Raw genomic sequence first — 25407 nt, forward strand, 5'->3', positions numbered from 1 at the left:
TAAATGGGCTTTTTATTGCATACAGCGCGAACAATAGCGGGCAGCGCATGCGCTTGATTTATTTCTATCGTTTATTCGAGGGAAAGGGGGCGCAGGGGTATTTTTATCGTGCGCACACGGGCGAGGGGCCGCGCGCTACGTCCTATGGCTCCACTCATCCGATCCTCGAGAGCGTTCAGAACGCCTCGACTAAACAATGGCCACCACAGCCGCGGGGGCCATTCTACACTGGCATGCGCATTCGACCACAGTCACTTCCCTTCGGGATGCGCGAGCCCCCGAAGGAATACGAACACCGTTAAAAGAAAATTAAAAGGCCCTCGCACGCGAAGGGTGAAGGGAGAGAGAAGCGAATTTACAGTGGTTGCGCCGCCGCCGCTGCTGCTGCTGCTGCTGCCCGGGGCTCGCGCGCGCACAGTTTTGCTCCGCGGGGTTTGAAACCCGACGAGCAGGCAGCATCAACCACGCGGATAATGGCCCCCAGCGCCTCGACTTTTGCTCCGGACCTCCTGAACTCCAAAGAGAGAGAGAGAGAGAGAGAATAAGAGAGAGAAAGTAGCAGCAGGATGTCCACGACTAGGGAAGAACAAAAGACAGGAGAAGAAAAAGACCGTAACCTCGCCAGGCGGAATATCGCAGGCGCGAGCACTAATGGTGTCCCTTCGCTATCCGTCAAAGTTGTTTGAAACAATTTTTGTTAGCCCGCTTTTTTTCTTTTCTAGCTCCGTCACGTTGTTTATCTTTGTAGCCGTGGTGTTCTCTTTAGTTTCTTTCTTTTTGTACTCCTCGACCTCCTCTGACTAAATTTTGTTTTTATTTTTAGCGTGCGTGCGACGATGTTGTACTTGAGCGCGCAATTTTTAGCGGAGGAGGCCTCCTCGCGGTCCTCTCTGTTACGGCCGGCCGTTCCTCCGCTGCTCACCGACGTGTATGGCCACTTTCGGAATGCGATCATGAACCTGACTCCAGCGAGAATGCTTCTAGATAAAGAAGCGGCGTACTTTAAATATAATAATAAAAGCGGGGAGCGGAGAGGGAGCAAAACACAAAGAACTCAACGGGAAAAAACTACGAAAAAACTAGGCGGTGCCCACGGTGTCTCTCTCATTGTCTGTGGCTAGCCCGCAAAAGTGTCATTTAACATCCTAGCTCTCCACCGAAATACCCGCCTAACGTTGAGCTAGCGATACTCCCTCTTATAGCCCCAGTATAGGCTTACCTTTATTTATGTTTTCTTTCCTGTGCACAATAGACTCATACTGCCACTGCTGCTGTCACCCCCAACCCCGCCACATATATATTTTTTTTCCGACTTTGTCATTCGCTGTTTCATTCCGTGTCCGCAGCGTTGGGTTTACGTCGTCCTCTTACGGTCCCGTCTAGCCAAGGCGTACGCACGCCCGCGTGTGTCCCGGACATTAAACATTCAAAACTACCGTAAGGACCAGCGACAACACGTTTAAAGGGAGACGTTCCTGAAATACGTGCCTCGGCGGCGACGGCATTTTCCCGCGCACATATAAGCTGGCTCTCTTTCTTATTTTTTCCCTCTCCCTAAGCTTTAGCGTAGCGCCGCTTCCTCCGCGTTCAATTTTCCTTTTCTTTCATTTCATTTTACTGTTCGCATCGAAAGGAGGGTTTATGTAAAGAACCCTAGATGGAAGATGCGCTCTTGCCAGCTGGCGGGATGGGGGGGGGGGGGAGTATCTACCCGTCAAAATTTTCTAGCACGAATAAGGGTCGAGTGGAACGGTTTAAAAACACGAAACAAGAGAGAAAGAGAGAGCATGCAAACAGGCCGAGACCCCGGGCCTGCGTGGTACGCTGCGACGCTTCTGAATTTGGATAAGGCTGCGCCGCCGGGCGGCTCTCCATGAATCTTTGAAGAGGAGCCGCCCCAAGCCTTTCGCTTCCCTCTTCTCTTGGTTGGCGACGACGGCGGCTGTCTTAGCCGCACAGCGGACGAGCTTAACGGAGAAGCCCCAGGTCGCTGCTCCTGCCGCGTCGTTGCATCAATGTGCTTCGTGAAAGGAGGCGCCCCGCTCTCTCTATTCACCGTCGCATACGCAAACTCAGCGTCGCAGGTACAAAACACCAGTCCGTAGGGGAGAACTATGAAGCTGAGAGTTGACATAATTTTGCGGCGCAGTCTTGTATATAAGTCATCGCCGTAACTTGAGCTCAAATGTCGCCAGACGTCTCGCACAGTGGTGCAGTTTGAGGGTTCAGTCTGCTGCCAACTTGAATATCGTCACGTTCTCGGGACGGGGAAGAAAGCAGGACGCACTCGGCAAAGATGACACGCTTTACTGGACGAACTTGCGCCCAAGGAGGTTTTTATAACCTCCTAGCTTGCGCTCAAAGGAAGACTCATAGCACAAGCAACGCTCGCTGTACAATGATAACGGCGAGCACGGACGTCGGGCGTCGACTAATCTGCTCGTATGTGAAATATGACGGCTTTTATAGATGCCTTATCGAACTTTCCAGCGTTATCGCTGGTGCCCGCGTTAGCTCTAGAATAAACTCGGCTGCTCGTAATCTTAACAGAACAGCCTGAAAAAAATCGCGAAGTTTCCTAACGTCGCGGCACGGTAACATGTTTTTGTGGGTGAAGCCCGATCACATTAAAAAAACATGGCTGATCCCTCCGTCATAGAAATCGGTATAACACGAAAGTGAAACGTGTCTTCACAGAAGTAGTCCTTATTGTGTAGTGATATATGAGAGCTTGTACAATGTCTATTCGTGTTTGGCAGATACAGCACCGTTTTGACGTGGATGCACCCATGTTGACGGCATGTCTCTATCGCGATGACTAACGCCCATGATCATGATTAAACCGTTGTGGTAGCTGACGTTGTGAACATATATTTGGACACAGCAAATCGTGAATCCCGCGTAAGGATGATATCAACAAGCTCATAATCAACATTGGTACCCGGTATGCACTTCTTTAAAGCGTCGTCAATTAAGGAGAGAAACGGCACGGTGTGCGCTTTCTAGCAATGGGTGACCGACGCCTGCGCTCATGCATACACTACCACACACCACGCTTCAGCAACACGGGAGGTAGAGGTTCGTAGCCTGAGCCGCAAACGCGTGCGTCCCGCTGTGCTCTGTCTCGCAGGCGCTAAACTCGCTCCACCAAGGCACGACATTCGCCCGTCGAAATCGCGTCCTTTCTGCAACGCGTATTGCAGCAGTTTTGTCAGTCGGTGCTCTCGCAATCGAAGCAATCGGCGGCGGAGAAATCCCGTTGGTGCATGTGGAAGCTGCACTACTCCGGTGAGCCGACGCACGCTAACACGAAGCGAAAGGCAAAGAAAGAACGTAACCAACGTAACTCCGTCAAGGGTGCCTCGGCGACGCCAGCGCGGCCAGTGTACCTCGCTGGTATCGAGACGCTGTAACCACTGTAACCATGACCTCCGATACGCGCGCAATCTCGGAGTAAGCGCTAGTTGAAGCATTACTTCTTTTTTCACCTCTCACAGACGGCGGCACCGCCCCGCTCCGCGCCGCCTATCTACACCAACAGAGAGCACCGTGCGAAAGATAATGTGTGAAAGATATAAGGCCGTTCGCGCCGTGCCCAGCAACTGCCGAGTTAGCTTAATCGGTAGGGCGTTGGGCGCTTGCCGTCGCGGCCGCAAGATCGTGGGTTCGAATCCCAGCGGGTGATCTTCTTCTTGGTTTTTTTTCTTTCTCGCCCGTTGGCGTCCATTTTATAAACGTCATATCCGTGACGGATGTACTTGGTGGACCCCGGCATAAAACACTTTCGTGTTAATAAAAGAAATAAACGCGACTGACAATATCAAGACGCGTCAGACCCGACTCTTGTAAAGAACTTCCAACTACAAGTTGTCATATTGAAAAGGACGTGTGATGGCGTCAGTGAAGAACAACTTTTTTTTTACAACTATCGAAAAATTTCATCCTCAGGCGTACACTCTTATAAGTTAACACGTTAAAGAGCAAACGGCCTAAAATTTCCTTCTGTCGTCACTGTCAAACGGGCAAGCCTGTTAAACGTGTTATCTCTGGTCCAGATGCGCGGTGGTTGTATAGCGGTGTTTTACAAGTAAACATTGTCATTCGTTCCTACAGATTTGACCAAAGGCCCTGGGTCTCCGCAAAGCAAGACAGACTTTCGGACTTCAAACATCATCCAGGACGAGACAAAGACGAATCCGGACAGGTGCGTTTGCGAACTGTGTTTGGTTGCCTACGTCTTTCCTTTTTCTATTTTTGTGTCCCGTTATCTGCTTTCTTAATACCGTCTGTGAACCGATACGCCAAAGCAACCATATTGCTAGCGAACGCGCACAAAGGACGACATAGAGAGAGACAGGACAGCCGCTAGACTTCAACTGATTTTTTAATCGACATGAAGGGCACAATACATTTCTTTGCGCACACGCAGGTGCCGCGTCACAAAGTTCATCCCCCCAAAAGAAAAAGAAAAGTTTTCCGCCGCCTCTCGGTACCACTAGTTCGCACGTGGTTTCTTCTTACAAAGAAGTCTAGCTCTCTTTTGGACAACGCGATGGACGGAGTGCTGATACATGTGACCCGCCTTGTGTCACCCGCCTTGTGAATTTCGACAGCCTCTACCATTTCCCTCTTTCTCTGTTCCCCGCCAGCGTACATCACATAAGTGGCTTCATATGCTGGGGGTACAACCTTCGCACTTCTTGCAGTGCATCGCCAATAAACCATTCCCTGCAAGCGATCGAACAGCCGTGCGATGCTCCCTGAGCCTTTCATTGACGCATCTGCCCGTCTGGCCAATATAAACCTTGCCACAAGCAAGTAGAAGTGTGTACACGACTCCTGTCTTACAAGCTGTGAACTTTGATTGGTGTTTCTTAGCACACCGCGGCTTCTCAGGTTCCCTCACAGCGGAACAGAACCCAGCCAGCTTATGAAGAGCCGTGAACAAGACACCAAGACCGCAATTTCGCGCCACTTTTTTGAGCCTGTGGGAAACGCCGGGGATGAACTTTGTCTGTGACGCGGCACCTGGGTGTGCGCAAAGAAATATATTGTGCCCTTCGTGTCGATTAAAAAATCAGTTGAAGTCTAGCGGCTGTCCTGTCTCTTTCTATGTCGTCCTTTGTGCGTGTTCGTTAGCAATATGGAAGCATACACTCAATACCAACTAGTCCAGCTTTATGCATTAACGAGCCAAAGCAACGTCTGTTAGCTTTATAAATAGTAAGATGGAAAACTTCGAAAGTTGAGGAATGAAAAGCAGCGAGACGCTTCGGCTCCTTTGCGCAAACAAGTTTATTTCTTTTATTTATTTTTTTCACCGCGCGAGTGTTTGAATTCAATATGCGTGCCACCGACATCCGAGATTTGGGGGCGAAAAATATTCCCATCAATGCATACTTCTTGTTTTTCGAGTAGCGTCGGTTGTTTGCTCAAGAAGTTCAGCGCCGCAGCGTAAACACGCTGCTTTAGCTGTGCTTGGCCATAGCCCAGCTGCGCCTGGCGGCTGCTCCGATGCGAGAGGATTTTGAGCACACGTCAGGATGACTGGCATTCCCATAAACATAATCATCAGCGTAACACACGCGTGGCCTTTATAATATAATCTTTTCTGCTTATGTACTCGTTGCGCTTCCACATACGCGTGCCCCCTGCACTCTCAAGGGAAAAAAAAAGAGTATGTGTTACTCTTTTGGTGGTTTTGGGACGTAAGATCCCAACACTTACTATTATTATTATTACTCCTTTAAGTAATTCCTGACTTTCCACATATATGACTATCTTTAAAGATAGACACGTTAACTCCCCTTTGAAGGAAGGAAAAACATTTATTAACCTAAAGGGGTTTGTGGTGCGAGGCCAGCCTGGTCCGCAAGTCCCATCTAGCAGTGCTGGCCGCCCTCAGTCCAGGACACCACAGGCAGTTGCCGTTCTGCGTGCCCTGTCGATCAAACTGATCTGATCGTAGAGGCTATCGCTGGCCAGCAACTCCTCCCCCCGCTTCACACTCGCTTGGTCAATGGCGGGCAGGGCGGGGATGGCCCGGCAGGTCCATGTAGTGTGTATTAGTGTGGATTTTTCAGAGCACCATAGGCAGCGCGCAGGGTACTCTGTTGGGTGCATTTTATTGAGAAAATGCAAGTTTGGATACGTTCCGGTCTGGATTGAGCGCCAGCTGGCAGCTTCCTCATTTGCGAGCTTCTTGTGGGAGTCCCTTGTAGTGATTTAGGATGGCCGCATACTCACACGGTACCGGGATAGGTTTCTCGGAGGCGGGGTCGTGGGATGGTCGGTCCGGTCTGTTGTACCTCGAGCCTCCTGGTTCCTTTCGTGTCCGACGACTCTCCGACGAGAGTATGATGACCTCCAAAGAGAGTCATATACATGGCAAGTCAGAACTCAAAAAATGTCAAAGGGCTCTTTTTTTTTCCTTCTTAGTGTGTATACTCAGTTACATACATCACAAGCAAACGCTGCGTAGAAGCTATAGACGAAAGTAGTTCGGTCGTAGTATCACACCGCACGTGTAACTCTCAAACCGTTCTCGATATGCGAACTACTTTGTAGATTACACCTTCAGCTGGCGTAATTAAGGTTACGTCAGATCGCGTACTGAGGCATATTTGTGGTGCCGGTGCGCGAAGCACCACGTTTCGGTCGCGAACGCTAGCGGTTGGCTGTGGCCGCTTGTCGTAGAACATTGTCACACCGCGCTCTGTGCGTCGTAAATAAGTTAATTAGCGCACTGCCTTTCAGATAATAATTACGCCATGTTTTGCGAGAGAATAGTATAAGATGATGTTATCATTGAATTACGTGACGCATTTGTATATGTATTTCATAAGTAATTGACTTTTTTTTTCTTTGTCGTAAAACTGAGCAGCCATAGAAGTCTCTCTTAATCTTCACCCTTGTCTGCTGTGTATGAAAGAGGGTACCGACGCGACTCAACTCCTTTAGTCAGAGAACGCTGGTTTGCACTTTGGCATATTTCACGCGTGCGGGACTGTTGTATATAGTAAACGTCTACCTTTTACTTTATTGTTTTTTTTTTTTGATACGGCTGCACAGTCAAATATTACTGACTTAGGATCTCAGGACAAAAAGAGTACGTTGTCCTCTTGGAAAATGTTGTGCGGATATTGAAATATCTTGCGACATCGCTTCGCTGCGCTCTGACAGACTCAAAAGCGTGCAATTTAGTTCAATGCGAGAAATTGCGGACTGTACGCTCTTTCAGACAGGCAAGTTGGCAGCTACTCTGAACGCCGTGCACAGGTGAAAACTTTTGAATTAAATACAAAATAAAAAGGGATAGCCGTCAAAATTTCACTTCCTCGCTCACCAGCACTACGCAAGTCGGCATAATGTGTTTGTGAAGTGGTTACTTATACGCAGCTAAGCGTATTTTGTTACGCTGAACGCGAGTTACGCAAGCACGCAAAGTACGTCTGGCTCAACTTTCGTGGCGCCAGCGTAAATTGTTATTGTAACAGCATGAAAATTTTAATTTGGCGAGAATGAATCAGAAATCGGCGTGTCGAATGAAACGCAAATGACGACATGGCGTGAGGGAGAGTTGCACCAGAGTAAGCGAAAACCCGTACGAAGTTTTTCACTCTTGCCTTGCTTTCTGCTAAACATGCTTGCGATAAAAATAAAGGAATACCACTTTCTGCAGTCAGACATGCAGTTCAGTCATGCTCCCGGTGTTAACTATTGCCCTTCGTTGAGACCACGTTGCAACGCGGCAGCAGGACAGCAAGGTGGTGAGGTTTTAATCTGTGCACATGCAGAGGTTTGTCGCTTTACAACCGATGTTGCGCCAGACGTGCTACCATGCTTTCTCGCAAACATAAAGGTTTCAGGTAAGGCACTTTAATGAAGCGTAGTTACTAAATCATTATATCCACTTGATTGTTTCTAATAATTTGTTATAGCGAGATTCAGAGGCGTACGTGTGACGGCCGTAATGACGTCGGAAGATAGCGTTTTGCTTTGCTCGAAGACACGCATCTATTCGGGAAGTAAAACCAGTCGGTGTTAGACGTGATGAATGAAGCTACGTCTCATTCGTTATTTTCTATGAAGTGTTATATCGGGGTTCAAGACTACCGGAAACCGCAAGCACGCGTGGCTTATGACCAGTATTATTGAGAGTGTCATGTTGCCTTTTGCGAGTATGGTGTGCGTTGCCGCTACGCAGGCTAGGCTACGGCGGCGCGGCCACCGGTGGGGCGGCCGTGGGCGCCGGCATGCCGCTTCGCAACCACGTGCGGCACCCGCTGGGGCCGGGTCACCACTTCCCGCACTCGCGGATGCACCTCCGCAAGACGCTCTCATCGCGATGTTCCTGGAAGTGCGCCGCCATTGCAGCTTTCGTCCTCTGTCTGGCTCTGGTCATCGCTCTCGTTTACTTCATAGGTAGGTTGAACAATTGGGATGGCTATGGGATGGAATGGATGAATGGATGAAATAGAATTATGAATGGAATATAATTGTATAGAATGGGTGCAAAGGATGGAACGAAATTGAATGAATGGAATAGAACTGTATAGCATGGGTGGAATGAGGCGGAATTGAATGGAATTTTATGGATTTAATCGAACGTAATGGAATTTTTGAACAGTAAAAATGGAATGGGATGTATGAGATTGGACAGGATTCAGTGTTGGTTCGTGTGTCCAGTTGCTTGCACGAGCGCTCAGTAACGCAGCATTATCGCGCGATGATTATGCGTGAAAGTACACGCGATGACGGTTGGCTTTCAAGCCACTCAAGCTGCAGGTGATTTAAAGTCGTCGCTTAACGCGTTTCTCTCTTCTCTATTTTTCAGCAGTCCCTTTTCTCAGCTGGCAGGGCGGACAGCACCGGTGTCCCGTCGTCATCGACGACGCGGAAGCGTCCGCTGCCGGGGAAAACTACAAAAGTACGTACCACCGCGGTCCGAAAGCCGACCACAGACCCGACGGTGCCAGACAGCGCCGCCGAAGGGCGGCTTTAGAACATCCTACCCTTGCTCCATTGCCGACTGACACGCCCACTAACATAATCGAAGGCAGCGGCGAAGAGCCGCCGCATATCTGGCAACCGCACGAATCCGAGTCCAGCTCGCAGCAGCGAAACCGCGGCAGTCGTAGTCCAGCGCACGAGTCCGAGTTCCATGCCGATACGGTGATCGTGATCCCCGAGGATCCACCCGAGACTCGCGTGAGCAGAATGCGCTGCGTCTGTAAGCGCTCTTTCGGTGAACACACGAAGGCGTCGCCTCCTTCAACCCCGATTTTGTGGCAGGACGACTCGCAGGCGTCCAGGTCTCCCCCGATTAAGAGGTCGGGAGCCGCAGAGGCTAGCACTGCACCTCCGCCTCCTCTGCCGGGGCCCATGGCCTTGTTCGGTTCCACCGATCACAACGCGACCAGCAACGAGATCCCCATATCTGTACCCGATAACGATATAGGAGACGGTGGTGTCGAGTCCGACGTCTCTGGTTTAGACGACGCCAGGGGCCTCGAAAAGAACGTAGTCGAAGACGCGCGTGACGGACTTCAGGTTCCCGAACAGGGCGCTGACAGCGGTGGCCGCGGCGTCTCCCCGCCCCCTCCGCCTCCCCCTCCTCCTCCCCCTCCTTCGTCAGTATCCTCCGAGAGTGGCGAAGAGGCCTCGAACGAACAAGGACTCTCCGGTGCGGACGCTTCCGAGTTTATAACCGTCGGGAACGGCGCATCGGACGTCCCTTCTCCGTCGCCGTCCGGTCGCACTGACAGTGGTGTGGACACTACTAACCTGAACTCGATTGAGCACGATGCCAGCGCCGAGATGGACGTAGAGCCTAGGCTCGTTGCCGACAAGGAAGCCGGAGGAGGCTCCGGGCATTCAAAAGCTGTCCCTACCACTACCGCCTCGCCCACCGAGTGGCCTCCCGATCTGGGTAAGTGGAGGCCTTTCGCATGCCGGATGAGTGAGCGCCCTCACCAGGCTGCTTCAGGTGCTCAGGCCTAGTGTACTTGTGAGAAGGCGAAAACGTTACAGGCCTGACACCCTGTGTTTGGAGTCATGCCCAGGATGATACCGAATCAGAGAGAACACAAGCGCTTCCTCTTCTGCCTGGCCTCTGCTCAACGAGTTCTTAGCGATCTTCCGCTTGCGTCCTTGTCGGCGTTCTCTTGCGCCTCCAGCAGCAATGGTCTTAACCCCATTCACGCTTCTTGTATGCTTATCGGTATGTCTTGTCTTCGTCCGCTTTTTCGGAGCAGCGCTTGCTCTTGTGAAACGCTTGCGCGTCGCCATCGTGTTGTACCGTGTACGTACTAATCGCTTGTCCTCCTCTCACAACTGTCGGCTGGTAGCTTTCGCTTCGTTACATTACCGTGCCATGTGCTTTTGCGTGTATATCATGCTTATGACGCGGTGTTTTTCTGATTCATTGCTTTTTTTTTTCTTCATTGAATTTCCGTTTCTTGTACTTTTGTTTATTACGACATCTACGACAAATGTCGTATGTGTGCACCATGTACTCAGGGATGACAGTGGTTGGATGAAACGGTGCAGAAGGGAGAAGGTTTGGGCGTGTTGGTAGTTCATCGTACTGCAGAAACCACAACACAAAAGAAAAAAAAACTAACACGGTTCAAGGTCAAGATACGACAAGCGCTGTCCTGTCTTGAAACGGTGCGTCCCTGTGTGAGGTGTCGAGAATGCCATTACAGTCACGTTTCTCGTTCTCGCTACCACATACCTCGCCTCTAAGCTTGAATCATTCGGCTAATGTTAACTTGTTATAAGCTGTAAGAACTCTCCCTTCTCTGATGTATACAATATCGTCTTCGCGTATGGCCTAAACTATGACTCAATGCTTTTCCTCGCGCTGCTTTTGGGCTATTTACGAAAGGCCTAGCAGGACCTAAAACAATTGTTCCAATTATCGATCACTCATACCACCAGCAATAGGTCATCTCACAGTTAAGAGTAGAGGCTTAAGTGTTCTGATAGAAGTTGCAATAAATTTGCAGGCTAACTTAAAGCTTGTCGCAAACCCTAGTTTCTTCGACCTAGCACCATGTCAGTCGTTACAGTTTCTAGACGAAGTTACTGTAACGTTAAGAAATAAACTAATTGTAACTTTTGAAGCGCCCTCGTGTTGGCACGCTCTGTCACTGGGCACGCCTGCGGGATTTGTTTGGAGCGCATCTGGCCTTCCGAATAGCAGTCCGGCAAAACGGCTTGCAGACGTGATCTATGGATTCGAAGCTTTTGATAAATTCAACTTTGCCTACGCTGTGTACGAAGAGCAAACACTAGGTATATCTTAAACCATGACGTTCAAATGTTTTTTTAAGCGAAAGAAAGGTGGGAAAACCGGCATGTTTGCACCGCGCCAATTGAACGGGGACAGATCAAAGGACACAACGCAGTGCCTGTGTTGTGTCCTCTCAGCTTTCCTCGTTCAATTTGCGCTGTGCAAACATGTCTATGCTGCATCACCAACTAGCCCAAGCTACCGTTCTGTCAGGTGTAAAAAATAATGTTTCAAACGGCATACAACGCATCGTGACGTAGTTGCATGCTCATCCTACAGGCCCGTCTCTCCTGCCTCCCAAGACGTTGCCACCGAGCAGCAGCGAGTCGTTCGCCGACATGTCTATCGGCAAGCGCCACAGCAAGGTGGTGGCCTCGTACGGCCACTGGAACGTGCAGTTTAATCAACAGGAGCCCGGCCTAGTCAAGTTCAATTACACGCTACCTACGGGCGCCAGTGTGGGAATCTACGGACGTCGGAACAGCGTGCCCACCCACACTCGGTACGACTTCGCGGAAATACTGTCGGCACGGGACAGGCGACACCGCAAGGCGGCCAAGGTGCGTACCCTTCCAACCTCAACTTTGAATGGAAATTGAGAGTTAGTTGAGCACGATCAGCGCCGACAATGCATCGTGACGGGACCCAATTTTACTCAAATGTAATCTGAACTACGCATAACGGCTGTTGGCATGGTACGCGTGCATGGTGCTTATCGCGTAATGTGCAGGCAATGCGGTGATTCTGCAATCGACCGAGAACGTTAGTGTAATTTAATGGTCTCGTGAGAGCATACGCTTTCGCCTGTTCTCTCTACAGTAATCCCAGCCGCGGCGGCCTCATTTCGATGGAGGCGAAATGCTACAGGCCCGTGTGATTAGATTTAGGTGCACGTTAAAGAACTCCAGGTGGTCGAAATTTCCGAAGCCCTCCCCTGCGGCGTCTCTAATAATCATATCGTGGTTTTGGGGCGTAAAACCCCAACCGTTATTAATACCTGTAGTAAGCGGAGAATCTATCACAAAAACGTGAAAAATGTATTCCTTCTCAGAGCCAATATACGCTGCATTGTGTACGATAACTTCACATCTACTAGTTCTTACATTTTTTTTTTTCGTTCTCTTTCGTTTCCTTCGCCCGTCTCAACAGCAGGAGAGCTTCAGCATGGAATTCATACACTTCCTGGATCACGGTCGCTGGTACATTTCAGTCTACAACGATGGGGATCAGCAGCAAGAAATCTCTTTCGTCAGCGTGGCCACTGGTACGTTGCCGTGTTCTTTATACTATAGCATGCGACGTAGTCACTCACTGTGCTGCTTCAATACTTCGCTGGTCCCAACAATAAATCAGTTTATACGAAAAGTGCCGGGTTGAACCATCTTATTATAGAAAATTAGGGCATATGTTACGCGTCAGATAATCTTGTAATAAAGTATTACTCTCTCAAGTGTGTAATTTTATTAGTTTTATATTAGTCATAATTAGGCGTTTTGAATGAGAGTTAGCGCGGCCACTACACTTAAAGAGATCGGTCCGCTTTTTTATTACGAAAGCGCAGGCGCTTCACTCTACGCTGACTTGTGTGAAAGTATCGTGCGTAGTAGACAACTGATAAGAGTAATGCCGGCATCGACAACAGGCTGAACTAGAGTAACCGTCCCGTCTGAAGTTGCATGTGAAGAATTGATAAGCAAATTTGCCACCATTTTGTTAGCGTGCACGCGGTCGAAGTCAGCATAGACTGTTACCCACCTTACAGATGTATCGAGCCTTCCTTGCCCTTACGACTGTCACGGACACGGAACCTGCAACATGGGGAAGTGCGACTGTGACCAGGACTATGCGGGCGAATCTTGCGCCTACCGTAAGTACTCGTACAAGTGTCTGAAAGTGCATCACTTGACTTCCACATGTAGTACGACACTCTTGTCGATTTCTTGAAATCTGTATGTTCTTCTGCAAGGGCTTGTCTAGAATATTTATTTGGGTGACAATATAACGAAATATTGAGAACAAGATTCTGCAAGATCCTTTTTTTTTTTCGGTTCTTAAGCTGTTCTTTCGTTCCTTCCTTAAACTGGATTCTGGCAACTGTTGCTCTTCTTCGCCAGGCGTTACGGGAGAATCATGCGATCTCTGTCATAGACTTCAATAGCTGGGATTTGATGGACTTGCGAAATTTCGGTGCAAGAATTGGATTGCGTTGTGCCTGGGCAGGGGCAGTTACACTCACTCCGAAAATGAAGTAGCGCCTTCGTTGTCCAATGGACATAAGATGCACCAACAATGACCATGCCAATGTCATCATGGTGACGATGGTAGCGGCGAAGTGTTCCTTTATATTTTCTAGTGTAAAGGTAAAGAGTTGTAATAAGCAAAGTTTTCCGGCGCGTACACAAAATTCATTTACGTTTCCCAAAAAATCACTAGACGTATGAAGAATGCTTGATGTCACGCGTCTTCCATCGAAGTAATGTCGAGCGTCTAATATCATTGCTTTAAACAGTGAATGCCTGAATTTTTCGCAACTTTTCGAATGAAACACGTATTCCCCCGCGCAGGCGTGTGCCCGGTGCTGTGCAGCGGGAGGGGTCAGTACACCAGCGGCGAGTGTGTCTGCCAACCAGGCTGGAAAGGCCGTGAGTGCCAGCTGCGTGAAGATGAATGTGAGGTGGCTGACTGTTCGGGTCACGGGGACTGCCTGGACGGCGTGTGCCGATGCTTTCCCGGTTACAAAGGCGTCCACTGCGAGGAAGGTAGGATTCTACACTTCCGTCATTTACACACGCGATGCGAATTTCACGCATAGTATTGGCCTCGAGGCCCACCACTGGAAACGCCGGCGCCACCGTCGGCGTGACGTGCTTGGCAGGATCACGTGGTCTCAGCGGCCGCGTCGGCTGCTTGTGGCGCACTGCCGCGTGCTTTGAAAACGAGTTTCAAGTCCCACACGCGCTGCGGTCTGTTAAAATTCGGAAGTTTTCTCTCATTTTCTACTCAATTGAAACCATTGTAATAGAGTGGCTGCCTCCGAAGGCGACGAACATGGGGCTCTAACGCTCGGTGCCGCACTGCCGCGCTTACGCAAAGGAGCCCAGTGTCAGCCGGCACTGGTAACCGTGGGACAAGAAACAGCGTGAAGCATGGGTTGTAAAGCTAAGAACCGGCAAGTAGCCATCCGCTACGAGTCTTGTGTGCAACAAGCACTTCCGCGACGAAGACTTTTGTTACTGCGTCGGGCCCGCGATGTTCGGTGAGTAGCAGACAGCGCGCACTGAGACGATGGCTCGCGCGCGCTTCCCGCCGGCAAATGATGCTTATCTGCCACAGGATGGTAAAAGCGCTACCTTTTACCACGTGCGATGCCATCTCAGAAGCCTCCAATGCGACCTCTTGATCGTCGGCCCCGTGCTCAGCGTCCACAAAATCGGCTGCAGATGCGCAAGTCATTGTTTAGATACGTTGAATTAAAAAACGCACAGGGTCCCTTATGCATTCGTTAAAGATGACTAGAAGGTGAAAGCCATCTTCTTCTTCTTGTCACTTGATGTATTGATTCTCCCGCGCCCCCCTCCAAAAGCGTTCTGCACCTAATGCGGTTTTGCACGGCCTCCGTGACCGATCACGGAGGCAATGCAAAGCGACCATGACGCGTGAATACGTCATCATGTGACGTCACATCATGTGACATCATAATGACGCTACATATTTTGGCGATCTGTGACGTCATGATGACGTCATATGGTGACACCATCACGTGACGATTATCTTTTGCATCACTCGTGTTGACGCCGCCGACGCGGGACGCCGACGGGCAACCTTCCCATTTGATGAGGCATGCATTGCTTCATAAGCTACATAAATTTTGCATTGCTTCCGTGATCGGCCCACCGATGATCGGCCCACCGGCCAACCCCATGTATTTTCTTGGAGCCTCATTTATTTACGTGCGAAAGATGCCACCCTGTTGGCGTTAGAAACGACACTGCTGCCAAAATTGCTGGGGTACTCGCCAAATAATTACTATCCTGTTTTGCGGCTGCTGGTTGCTGCAATACCTTCTATTTTATTCACCGCTATTTCAAGTTCATGTGGCTCCTAGTTCACCGCCGACGTTTGCAGAAAAAGTACGGCAAACGTTACTGTATTTTCTTTCTTTTCCTAGGCGTCGCATCCTACTACATGCTCGGTCTCGTAGACTGGTTCTCCTTCCACCAGCAATATCGAAGTGATGAAGCCTTGGTCTATGAATTTGTTGATGACAGAGAGCGGCAAGTTCACTGGAATGCAAACGGAACGATAATTAAGGAGCATTAAAAAAAGGCGTCGCATTTGCTCACGTTTTGTGTGAGCACCAAACGAAACGAATGCGCTGAATAAAGAAAAAGAAGCAGCGGCATTTGCCCGCTGAGAAGACCGATCAATACGCAGTGGGAGACAACTTGTCAAATGACATTGAAACGTACCCGAATTTAGACCGAAAAAGAAAAAAAAAAAACACTGAATCGTCGGGACGGCAGATCACAAAGTTGCCATGCGCACCGAAGCCGCAGTTGTAAGGAAATTGTTTTTGAACTGCTCTGATAGCGTCCGCGCAACAGTAGTTGTTTGTTTACTCACAAATTCTCATATTTTGCGGCCTAAAGTGCACAGCGCAGCGCCAAAACGCGCTCCTAGCAAAAGCGAAACCATCAGTACGAACATACATGCAGACGCTCATACATCCAGAGGCACCGTCAGTCGTCGCGAACCCGTGCGATCACTGGCTTGAGGCTTCTTTCTGTTATGCTCCGTTAGGTTACACAGGCAGTCTACTCTAACGAGATATTTCACATAGTTTGCACTCAGTGAGTGACTACCTTTCACGCAAGAAGCCGGTTCAGCGGTGACAGCGTGAAGCGAGTGCTCGCTTTTCTGCAAAGAGACAGCGACTGTAGACTATCTTGTACTTTCAGTTCGTCGAAAATGATTATTTTGACAGTAAAGAACATAGTTCATTTCGAAAGTACTTACAGAAATGCCCTGGAGGGCTTCCGCGAGGTGTTTTTGTAGAGCCCCGACAGCAAAACCTATGGGGAGCGCGCCGGCGGTATCCTGCCTAGCACGCAATCGAGGCGCGTCCGATAGAGGGAGACTCCGTAACTCCTCGAGGCCAATAGTGTCCAACATTTGTCATTGCATTATGCAGCATAGCAGCCGGGGGACGAAAGGCAGACGAAGTAATGCATATTAAAACTACTCGTACATTAACGATTCCGATACGGTCTTCAGCAATACTGGATAAACGTCTGACGGTGTCTGCGGACAGCACTGTATACTGATGCGTCATCGACAAATTTTGTATATCAGTGCATCGAAGTAGAGGTCTGTAGAAACGCTCGCGGCCTGATTTTCTGTGCGTTGTTACCCACTTCGACACCGACTAATGTTCGTTTTTATATCGTGAACAGAAAATCTTTCTTTGTTGCGGGCAACAAGGCCAGTGATTACTCCTGTGTTGCGTGCTGCATCAGTAGCACTTTCACTTGCCGTAAATCGGAACCTTGGCATCATGAGAGAGAAAGAAAGGAGCGGGAAAGGAGAGAGGTCAACCGGACTAGGCAGGCTAAAGTGTGCAACACTTCAGTGGTCCCAAGAGATCTAGTTTTATAATCATCGTTTGTTAAGAAAAAAATACTCTATGGAGCCCTCCAATAAACTGCAGATGGATTAGACAGTTCATGAAATTATAGCCCCTTGCGAGACGACGTGCATCGCTCAGCATTCCACGTGATCACCGTCACCGCAGTGGACTGCTTGGACCCTGAGTGTTCTGGTCACGGCGTCTGTGTGAGCGGCATGTGCCTGTGCCGCAAGGGCTGGAAGAGCAACGATTGCAGTGAGCCAGACAGCGACGCCCTCCGATGCTTGCCCGATTGCTCGGGACACGGGCAGTTCGACTTGGACCTTCAGCGGTGCGTTTGCGACGACCAATGGACTGGACCAGATTGCTCCCAAGGTCAGTTAAGCGTCATTTTCAGGGTGCTGTCATTGCCTCGAAGCAGCCACAGCGGTCTAGAGGCCGCGTCCTGATGCCGTAACGAACACTGAGGCAGTGGTCTCCGTTGTACGCTATGCTTACACAATTTAAGACTAGCTCCCACTATAGAATCGAATGAGAGGAGGCAGCTTATCCTATGGCATTAGATTCAGCGGTCAGCAGAACAGAGGCTAACGTATGTTTGCACCTAAGCAATCCGCCACGCGTGCCTCGGTCGGTGGCCTACAAAAACAAGTCGACCTAGTTCTACCTGTACTCTAAAGCGTCTGTACATCAATTAAGAGAGTAATCAAATGCATCCACATGTACAGAGTCCGCGGTTGGATATCAGGTATTCAATGCGATAAGAATACTGATACTCAAATTCGGACGGTAACATCTTACCCTTATTAGCGATATTGACCGTGCAAACGTCATGAAGCGCGGCAGGCGATGCAAAGTTAGATGACGGAGTGACAACCGGGGTGTAATTAAATGTTGCCGCTGGGGAGCTTTATTTGTTCCGCGGCCACTTGACAGCCTGCAGTTGTATCGCGTGCGCTGCAAGTCTATTTGTTCTAAGTGGGGGCTGCAACCTGCAGAAGGGAATAAGTTAGATTCAGACGTTCCTTTCACTATCTCGCGACACCGAGTGTGCCAGTTTAAAGTGCCGGTTACGGGAGCTAGCGATGCGCCATCTTTCAGAGAAATGCGACCTCGACTGCGGCCCGCACGGGAGGTGCCAGGGAGGCGAGTGCATCTGCATCGACGGTTGGACCGGACTGAAGTGCAACGAGAAGCTCTGCGACATCCGCTGCGTCGAACACGGCCAGTGCAAGAACGGCACGTGCCTCTGCATACAGGGCTGGAACGGTCGGCACTGCACGCTTGGTGAGTGGCATTTTTCTTTTGACAGCGGGGCTCTTCTAGGGCTTAGCCGGACGACAGAGCGTCCAGTGTGATCACGCTCCGTCTCCCAGATACGGCCATAGATTGCGTAACTGCCTCGTTCGCGGTAGTTACTGTATATGCTACATATACAGTAACTCTAGGTCGCGGACGAAGCTGTATTTCCAGGTGGCGTCGGCAGGAGAGGCGGCAACCAATGCGAGGCCGCGCTGGGCGCGAGGCGGAGAGGCGCGGCGGAGACGAGGCGACCGCCTATGGGTATAAAGGCGAGGGTTTACGTGCGTCGAGCTCTTTCCGAAGATGGGCAAGACTTCTGACATTCTCGTAAGCTGAGGGAGACGCCGCTCGTCGCTAGCGGCAGCGGGTGTTGGCACGAGAGCGCTTCGCTGGTTCGACAACTTTCACTTCGTGGAACTGGCTTTACCTTCTTGTTCTTGTTCACCTTCAAATGTGGCTCACACCCACTGTGGGAGATTGGCTTTATCTTTTCGGATCAACTTCTTCGTTACGTTCAGTCTTCGTTAACTTCTTCAGCTGAAATACAAGACAAAGTTCGAATTACAAGCCTGCAACATGAACGTGGATAAGCTGCGTGTACTCGTATTATAGGCTACGCAGAAGAAACGCCTATAGCCTTTCCATGAACTGCCTAAAATGGTGGCGGTGCGATGGGGAATAAACCAAGTTTGCTGCGTTCAGGTGTGGGGGAAACGTAAGAATGCTCTTGTAGTCAGCTTCAAGTGCAAGGTGAAGAAACTCAAGTTTTATGATTAAATCGGGACCCATCCATCACAATGTCCTTAATAGCTCGAGTGTCGCTTCGTTTGATGCTCGGTTTGTTCCGGGAAAGGCAAATGCTACAGCTTTCGGTCCCAAAGGTGTCTTTCCCAGGCTGAATACGTGCAGTTAATGTTTCGTTTGTATGTTTGACATGTAAGATTTGAATATTCCGAAACGTAAAGTGTAATGACATTTGTTTTGGCGAGTCTATTTCTGTTTAATTTGTTTATTTTTTTACACCGTTTACTCTCGCTTCAGTAATACTCGCCTATGGTGTGTGCGTTTTTCTTTCTTTTTAATTTTGTCTTCCGATTGCAGAGGGCTGTCCTCATAGCTGCAACAGTCATGGAGACTGCATCATGTCTGACGGAGACTGGCGGTGCAAGTGCCACAATGGCTGGGATGGTCCAGACTGCAATGTTCCTATGGAAAAAACGTGCGACGACCGCATTGATAATGACAATGGTCAGTAGCCCTTTTTACCTTATTTATAGCATAAATTCTTGGAGGCTATTTATTTATTTATTTATTTATTTATTTATTTATTTATTTATTTATTTATTTATTTATTTATTTATTTATTGCCATCTAGGTAGTACATCTGGGTAGTACTTTTTGATGGAGGCGAAATGTTAGGAGCTCCTAGGAGCTCGTGTACTGTGTGATGTCAGCGCACGTTAAGGAAGCCCAGGTGGTCGAAACATTCTGAGCCCTCCACAGTGGTGTGCCTGATAATCATATCGTGGTTTTGGCACGTAAAACTCTAGATATTATTATACTGCCTTGCAAGGAAGAGCATAAAAAGCAGAGAGAGTTACCTGAAACACATTTTTTGTGAAGTTATTGTCCGCAATCAGTCGTCCGAAAAAAAAAAAAAAAGACACAGACAGTAAGATAACGTCAATATAGAGTTCACGTATAACTTAAATTGAAGCTTTCGTTTTCTTTCTTTATTTCTTTCTTTTTTTGATAGTTTTGTTGGTCCTTGGAACAGAGTGCCTGTAAGTTTTTCGAATTGTGCTTCATCCACAGACGGCCTTACTGACTGCGCCGACAGCGAGTGCTGCTCACACAAGGCCTGCACCAAGAACCCCCTCTGTTTTTCGTCCTCCGACCCGCTGGATATTTTGCTGCGGAAACAGCCGCCGGCAGTGACGGCTTCTTTCTTTCAAAGGATGCAGTTCCTCATTGAAGAAGACTCAGTGCAGAGTTACGCCAAAAAGGAGGCTTTCAATGACAGGTACACTAACCGAATCGCCGGCATCGTGTTGTGCGTGTTTTGACGATTGTGTATTCTCCCGTAAGCGAAGCTTGTCAATGTGCGTCTAGCTAGCATGCTCTCTCTCTTTTAGCTGAAACAGCTTTAGCTACAGCTCGCTGTCAGCTTTTGTAACAACTGTGCTGTGTAACACGCGCAATGCTACCGAGCTTCGATGCTATATGCAGTGTCTTTAGTCCTCGTCTTGTTTACTTTCAGGCTCGGTGCATGAAAAAAAAAAGCGCAAGCTCGCTAACTTGCGCGCCGCCAGCGTGCATGCATTCTCTTTTTCCTCTGCATCAATTAACCAAATACTTCCTTTCTTTACCTGCTGCTTCAGTGCGATACGGAATCATTTCAATGCAAGGTAGGTTCGTGTTTCACTATCTCACCCTTTCGCTCTATGCATGCTAGGTGTGGCTTTGTAATTGTTGCCAGTCGTGTTCGCTTTAACGCAAACCTTATGCATCACTGTCATGAGCTGCTAACGAACGTAACGCCTTCGAATTTATATGTTTGCAAGTTTAAAAATGCTACTGCTGTACGCGTATACTATCAGACAGAAATGTTTAGACAGGAACTTGTGTAACCGGATGCATGCACTTAGAAGTAATAGTGGCTTGAACAGCACAACCGCTCCGGCGTACAAGTGAATTCTTCGTTGAACGAAAAGAGCCTTCAAGAAAAAATTGTCTTTTTCAAGGCATCTGCAATCAAGTGCTCCTTGAAGGCATCACTTATCTCTCAACTGATAATGCATCCTAAGTGTGCATGAATGCTTATACTTTCAATGCCTCGCATGCACGTGCTGTTATCATTCTGTCGTAAAACCTACCTTGCAAGTCTGTCGTGTAAATGTGAAGTCCTGAATTGATGTGCTTGTTGCGTCGTTTCAGTATAAATTCTGTGTTATATTGCACTGATGAAGCCAGTAGCACTCAAAATAAACTTCTTTGAGAGTTGTTAATATTTGTTATCAATGAACTGTGTCTGTTTTATATTTCAGCCGTGCCTCGGTAGTCAGAGGCCAAGTCGTAAGTTCTTCAGGAAGTCCACTGAAAGGAATCAGAGTTGGTACTGCTGGAGATGGCTTAATTGGCTTCACGGTTACAAGAGATTCCGGGTGGTACGTATATTATTTCTAAAATTTGACACTCGCCATGGCAAATCGAATTTGTTCTGCTTTGAGAGTGGGCGATGAAAAACTAGTAGAAACGAACCTATGTGACTGTCTTCCATATTTTACAGTGCAAGACGACACCGTAGTAAGGAACACAGGACACACGGAGCGTGCCTTGTGTTCCTTACTGCGGTGTCGTCTTGCGCTGTAAAATATGGAAGCTAGAAACCAACTCGCCCAACATCTTACCTTATGTGACTGTGCCGTAGGAATCGAGGGATGGGGCGAGCGAACGCGACAGGTAGTGATGAGAAGACAGCTCGGGCTTGTGGGTGCTTAACGTAAGTGTAATAGTGCACACTTAGATAGGAACGAAGTAAGCAAGCATTTGTATCGCCGTGCTTACTTCGTCCCCAAGTGTGCGCTATTCCAATCACGTTAACTGAATCGGGGTGAGTGCGCCCCTCGTCTCCGCCCCGCATCTGTCGTGGGAGCCAAGCGAGAAGGCGTTGAGACACACGGGCACATAAACTGGAGGTGCACTGGCATAGTTTATCTATACTATGTTAGTTCCTATGCAGTAGGACGGAAAGGTGGGCTAGGTGCTTTGAATTCATTTTTTTTTTATCTAAATGCGCGAGCTTTTCGGGTAAAACTAGCTTTTCTATTTAGTTCTTTGGAAGCAGTGGTATTTACCACGCGCAGTTGAATCCCCTAGAATAGCTTGAAATGGCGCTGGAAGCGTCGTGATAAAGAATATTTGATTGGGACTACAGCGACGCAAACGCAGGCCTCTGCTGGTTGCTGCATTTCAAATGTACCTTTTATTTCCACATTTCAGGTTTGACTTGATGGTAAATGGTGGTGGAGCAGTGACACTGCAGTTTCGACGGGACCCGTTCGACCTTCATGAGCGGACTGTGATGGTGCCCTGGAATGAAATCGTTGTCATGAACAAGGTGATCATGAGCCTGAGCCAAAACAAGGCACTGGAGAACAGAGGCCTCGCCTGTAGCGACCATGACTATGACACCATGAGACCCGTCGTCCTGGCCACCTGGAAGCACGGTTTCCAGGGAGGATGTCCCGAGAGAAGCGCCGTCTTAGCCGAATCGCAGGTACGCTTGAACAATTCCCTTTTCCCAGTGTAGGGTAGCATAGTAGTTATTTAGGCGAAAGCCTGACATGCCTCACAAAACGCGAAAAGTGACCGTCGGCGTCGTCTGCAGGAGTGATACATAAAAATAATGTCATGACGTCATCATGACGTCACAAGTCTCCAAGATATATGACGTCACGTGACGTCTCGTTATGACGTCATCACACGTCATCGCTTTGTCATATTTGCCCGATCCCGGAGCCACGTGAGGTGCAGAAAGCTTTCGGGGGCGGGGTAATCAATACAAGCGAGTGCGAATAAAAAGCAAAAGAAGATGGTTTAGAGTCATGTTAGGCAAATGCATAAGGGACCCTGTGAGTTTCTTCTAGACAGGTTAACATCCTTGCCTTTCCGCTCTCTCCCGTTCTTTCCTTCCCTGGCTACAAGAAAGATGATGCATTTCCTAGAAGCCTGCCAAACAAAACTGATGGGATGATGGCGTGACGTGATAAAAAACAATGAGATTGCTGAGACACAGAGAGACATAAACTAGAGATACATCACCATAATTTACCTACCGTGTCGGTTCCTGTTGAATCGGTTGAACGTCAGCTCTTGGAAAAGAAAATCTCCGCTTTTTGGGGAAATAAGAAAATTTTGAATTGTAGACGTCGTATGATTCACCATTTTTATGTGGCATCTACTTTACAAAGAGGTGAATCACGTATTGACAATGTCGTTGCGCCTTTTTCTGTTGTTTCGTTCTAAGGTCGTGCAAGAAAGCATTGCCATACCTGGAACTGCCCTGCACCTCGTCTACCACAGCAGCAGGGCCGGCGGCTACCTGTCCACCATTCAACTCCAGCTGACCCCTGAGACTATTCCATTGACTCTGAGGCTGATCCACCTCAAGATATCGATAGAGGGCATCCTTTTTGAGAAGAAGTTTGAAGCTGACCCAGGAATCAAGTTTACCTACGCCTGGAACCGCAGGAACGTCTACAGGCAGAAAGTTTACGGAGTTGCTGTTGCAACAGGTAAGCGCACAATGTTTATGTAGACAGTAAAAGTACAATATAGGACGAAATAATACATTTTCGTAGCACTTTTAGTCTTTTTTTTTTTATTTGATGGAACATCTTAATGCTTGTCAGTATGAGGGGCTTTTAGCTCGTCCGCAGACTTCTTTGCGTTAGCGTTATACCGAGCGTGCTATTCTGGACACCGTCAAAATCCGCCATAGTGTCATATTTCGCAATGGCGGCATTTTAAGCCAATCAGAGAGGCCGTAGCAGCCATTTGGGCCAATCAGGTTTGACCAATGGCAGAATTTGATAATGTCCAGAATAACACTCCAAGTTACCCCAGTCGTAAATGTAAGACGCCGGATAGGTGGTGCTATACATGGCGGAGCCTAGATGAACCAGGAAAACACAGAATTGTTACTGCAGGAACCTGGTGCATTCTGCTTCTCCGCTGGTGTAAATTCCTTGCAGCGGCGTGATTCCGAATGGGTTGCCTTTCAACATTTCTTTCCTTGAAAACACTAGGCGAAAAATCACAAAAATGTGTATAATTGTGGTTGCACAAAGTGTCACAAGACCTCGATACCATCGTCCGGTAACCCGGTATCTCGTAAACCCCTTTACGTATGCCGGAATACCGTACACGTTAAAAACGTCTATTACCAGACTGCAGACCAATATAACTTTGCTGAAATAAAACATGCAGCGCCATATCTACCTACATCGAAGATGTGTCAGTTGCTAACATTACTTTTGCAAATACCGGAATGCACCTAGTTAACATTCCAGGCTTTGTTTCAGTGGCACGCTATTCGGATTTTAACAGTTGCGGGAAAAGCGCAATGCTCAAATTAACAAATCAGTCGCTTAATGTATACTCTAAAGTTTCTTCACTTATTAACTGATTTTTGTCCCCTGTATGTCTTTTTTCAGTGTATGTCGGTTATGAATACAGCAATTGTCCATCAGTAATATGGGAAGTGCAAGCTACACAAGTGAGTGGGCATGACATGAGCATATCCGAGATAGGAGGCTGGAACCTAGACATACATCACAGATACAACTTTCACGAAGGTGAGTTGATTGCAGTGGAGAACGGGCACAAAGCAGACACTGTTGCTTTCGGTTTCGCTAAACTTTTTGTGGGGCTCTGTTCTTCTTCGTTTTTATTAGGTATCCTACAGAAAGGAGATGGAACAAACATTTACTTAAAGAACAAGCCCAAAGTGATGCTTACAGCGGTGGGCGATGGCCAGCAAAGGCCGCTTCACTGCCAGCAATGCAACGGAATCGCCAAAGAACAAAGGCTGCTGGCACCCGTCGCGCTGGCTTCTTCGCCGGACGGCTCCATTTACGTCGGTGACTTCAACCTCATTCGGCAAATCACCACTGATGGCAAAATTCGCACCATAGTAGAGCTCAGGTAAGATGTGAATGATATTAATATTTATATTAAAATATCTTCTGAGGTGGTCGAACTAGATCAACGGCAAGGACTCACAGGCTTTATCCAGCGAAGCTTTATATAACTAGGCCATTCGTAACTCCGCGAACAGTTGCCTCCTCAACAGAAAACCCCTAGCAGATATGTGCCATAGAAATAGGGCAAACATCACTAATCACCACTGGTCCACTAAAAATACACAGAAAAAAGTAAATAGATGAATTAAGAAATATATGAATGACTAATTATCTATAAATAATTAGATATATAATTAAGTTAATTAAGATAAGTCTTAATTAAGTCTATAAATAAATAACCTGCGCGCTGCACTTTTGGCCCACGCTAATCTAAGTGGAAGTGTTTTAGTGGAGGATATGCTAAGTTCAAAAATTCTGGGCCTTTCTCTACCTTTCATCGAAGTTATGGGCCACCTCTGTGCCGTGTGCTACAC

General features: G+C 48.3%; 1 protein-coding gene across 6 annotated transcripts in view; it reads left to right on the plus strand.

Annotated features, from left to right (window-relative positions):
* LOC119382834 (teneurin-m) overlaps window positions 1–25407 on the plus strand; it is a 72555-nt gene that overhangs the window by 35932 nt on the left and 11216 nt on the right. Inside the window, exons 5-21 of one of the 6 annotated variants that reach the window (XM_037650705.2) lie at window positions 4114–4204; window positions 8207–8424; window positions 8837–9931; window positions 11579–11859; window positions 12449–12563; window positions 13062–13166; window positions 13864–14058; window positions 17091–17300; window positions 18027–18212; window positions 19329–19475; window positions 20043–20250; window positions 20609–20635; window positions 21275–21394; window positions 22230–22506; window positions 23257–23524; window positions 24446–24586; window positions 24686–24935. In XM_037650705.2, coding sequence (XP_037506633.1) covers window positions 4114–4204; window positions 8207–8424; window positions 8837–9931; window positions 11579–11859; window positions 12449–12563; window positions 13062–13166; window positions 13864–14058; window positions 17091–17300; window positions 18027–18212; window positions 19329–19475; window positions 20043–20250; window positions 20609–20635; window positions 21275–21394; window positions 22230–22506; window positions 23257–23524; window positions 24446–24586; window positions 24686–24935 — 3934 coding nt within the window. The remainder of the gene's footprint in view (window positions 1–4113; window positions 4205–8206; window positions 8425–8836; window positions 9932–11578; window positions 11860–12448; window positions 12564–13061; window positions 13167–13863; window positions 14059–17090; window positions 17301–18026; window positions 18213–19328; window positions 19476–20042; window positions 20251–20608; window positions 20636–21274; window positions 21395–22229; window positions 22507–23256; window positions 23525–24445; window positions 24587–24685; window positions 24936–25407) is intronic. The other 5 variants (XM_037650706.2, XM_037650710.2, XM_037650707.2 and 2 more) reach the window with 5 other exon arrangements.

Source organism: Rhipicephalus sanguineus, chromosome 2, assembly GCF_013339695.2.
Source record: "Rhipicephalus sanguineus isolate Rsan-2018 chromosome 2, BIME_Rsan_1.4, whole genome shotgun sequence".
NCBI lineage: Eukaryota > Metazoa > Arthropoda > Arachnida > Ixodida > Ixodidae > Rhipicephalus > Rhipicephalus sanguineus.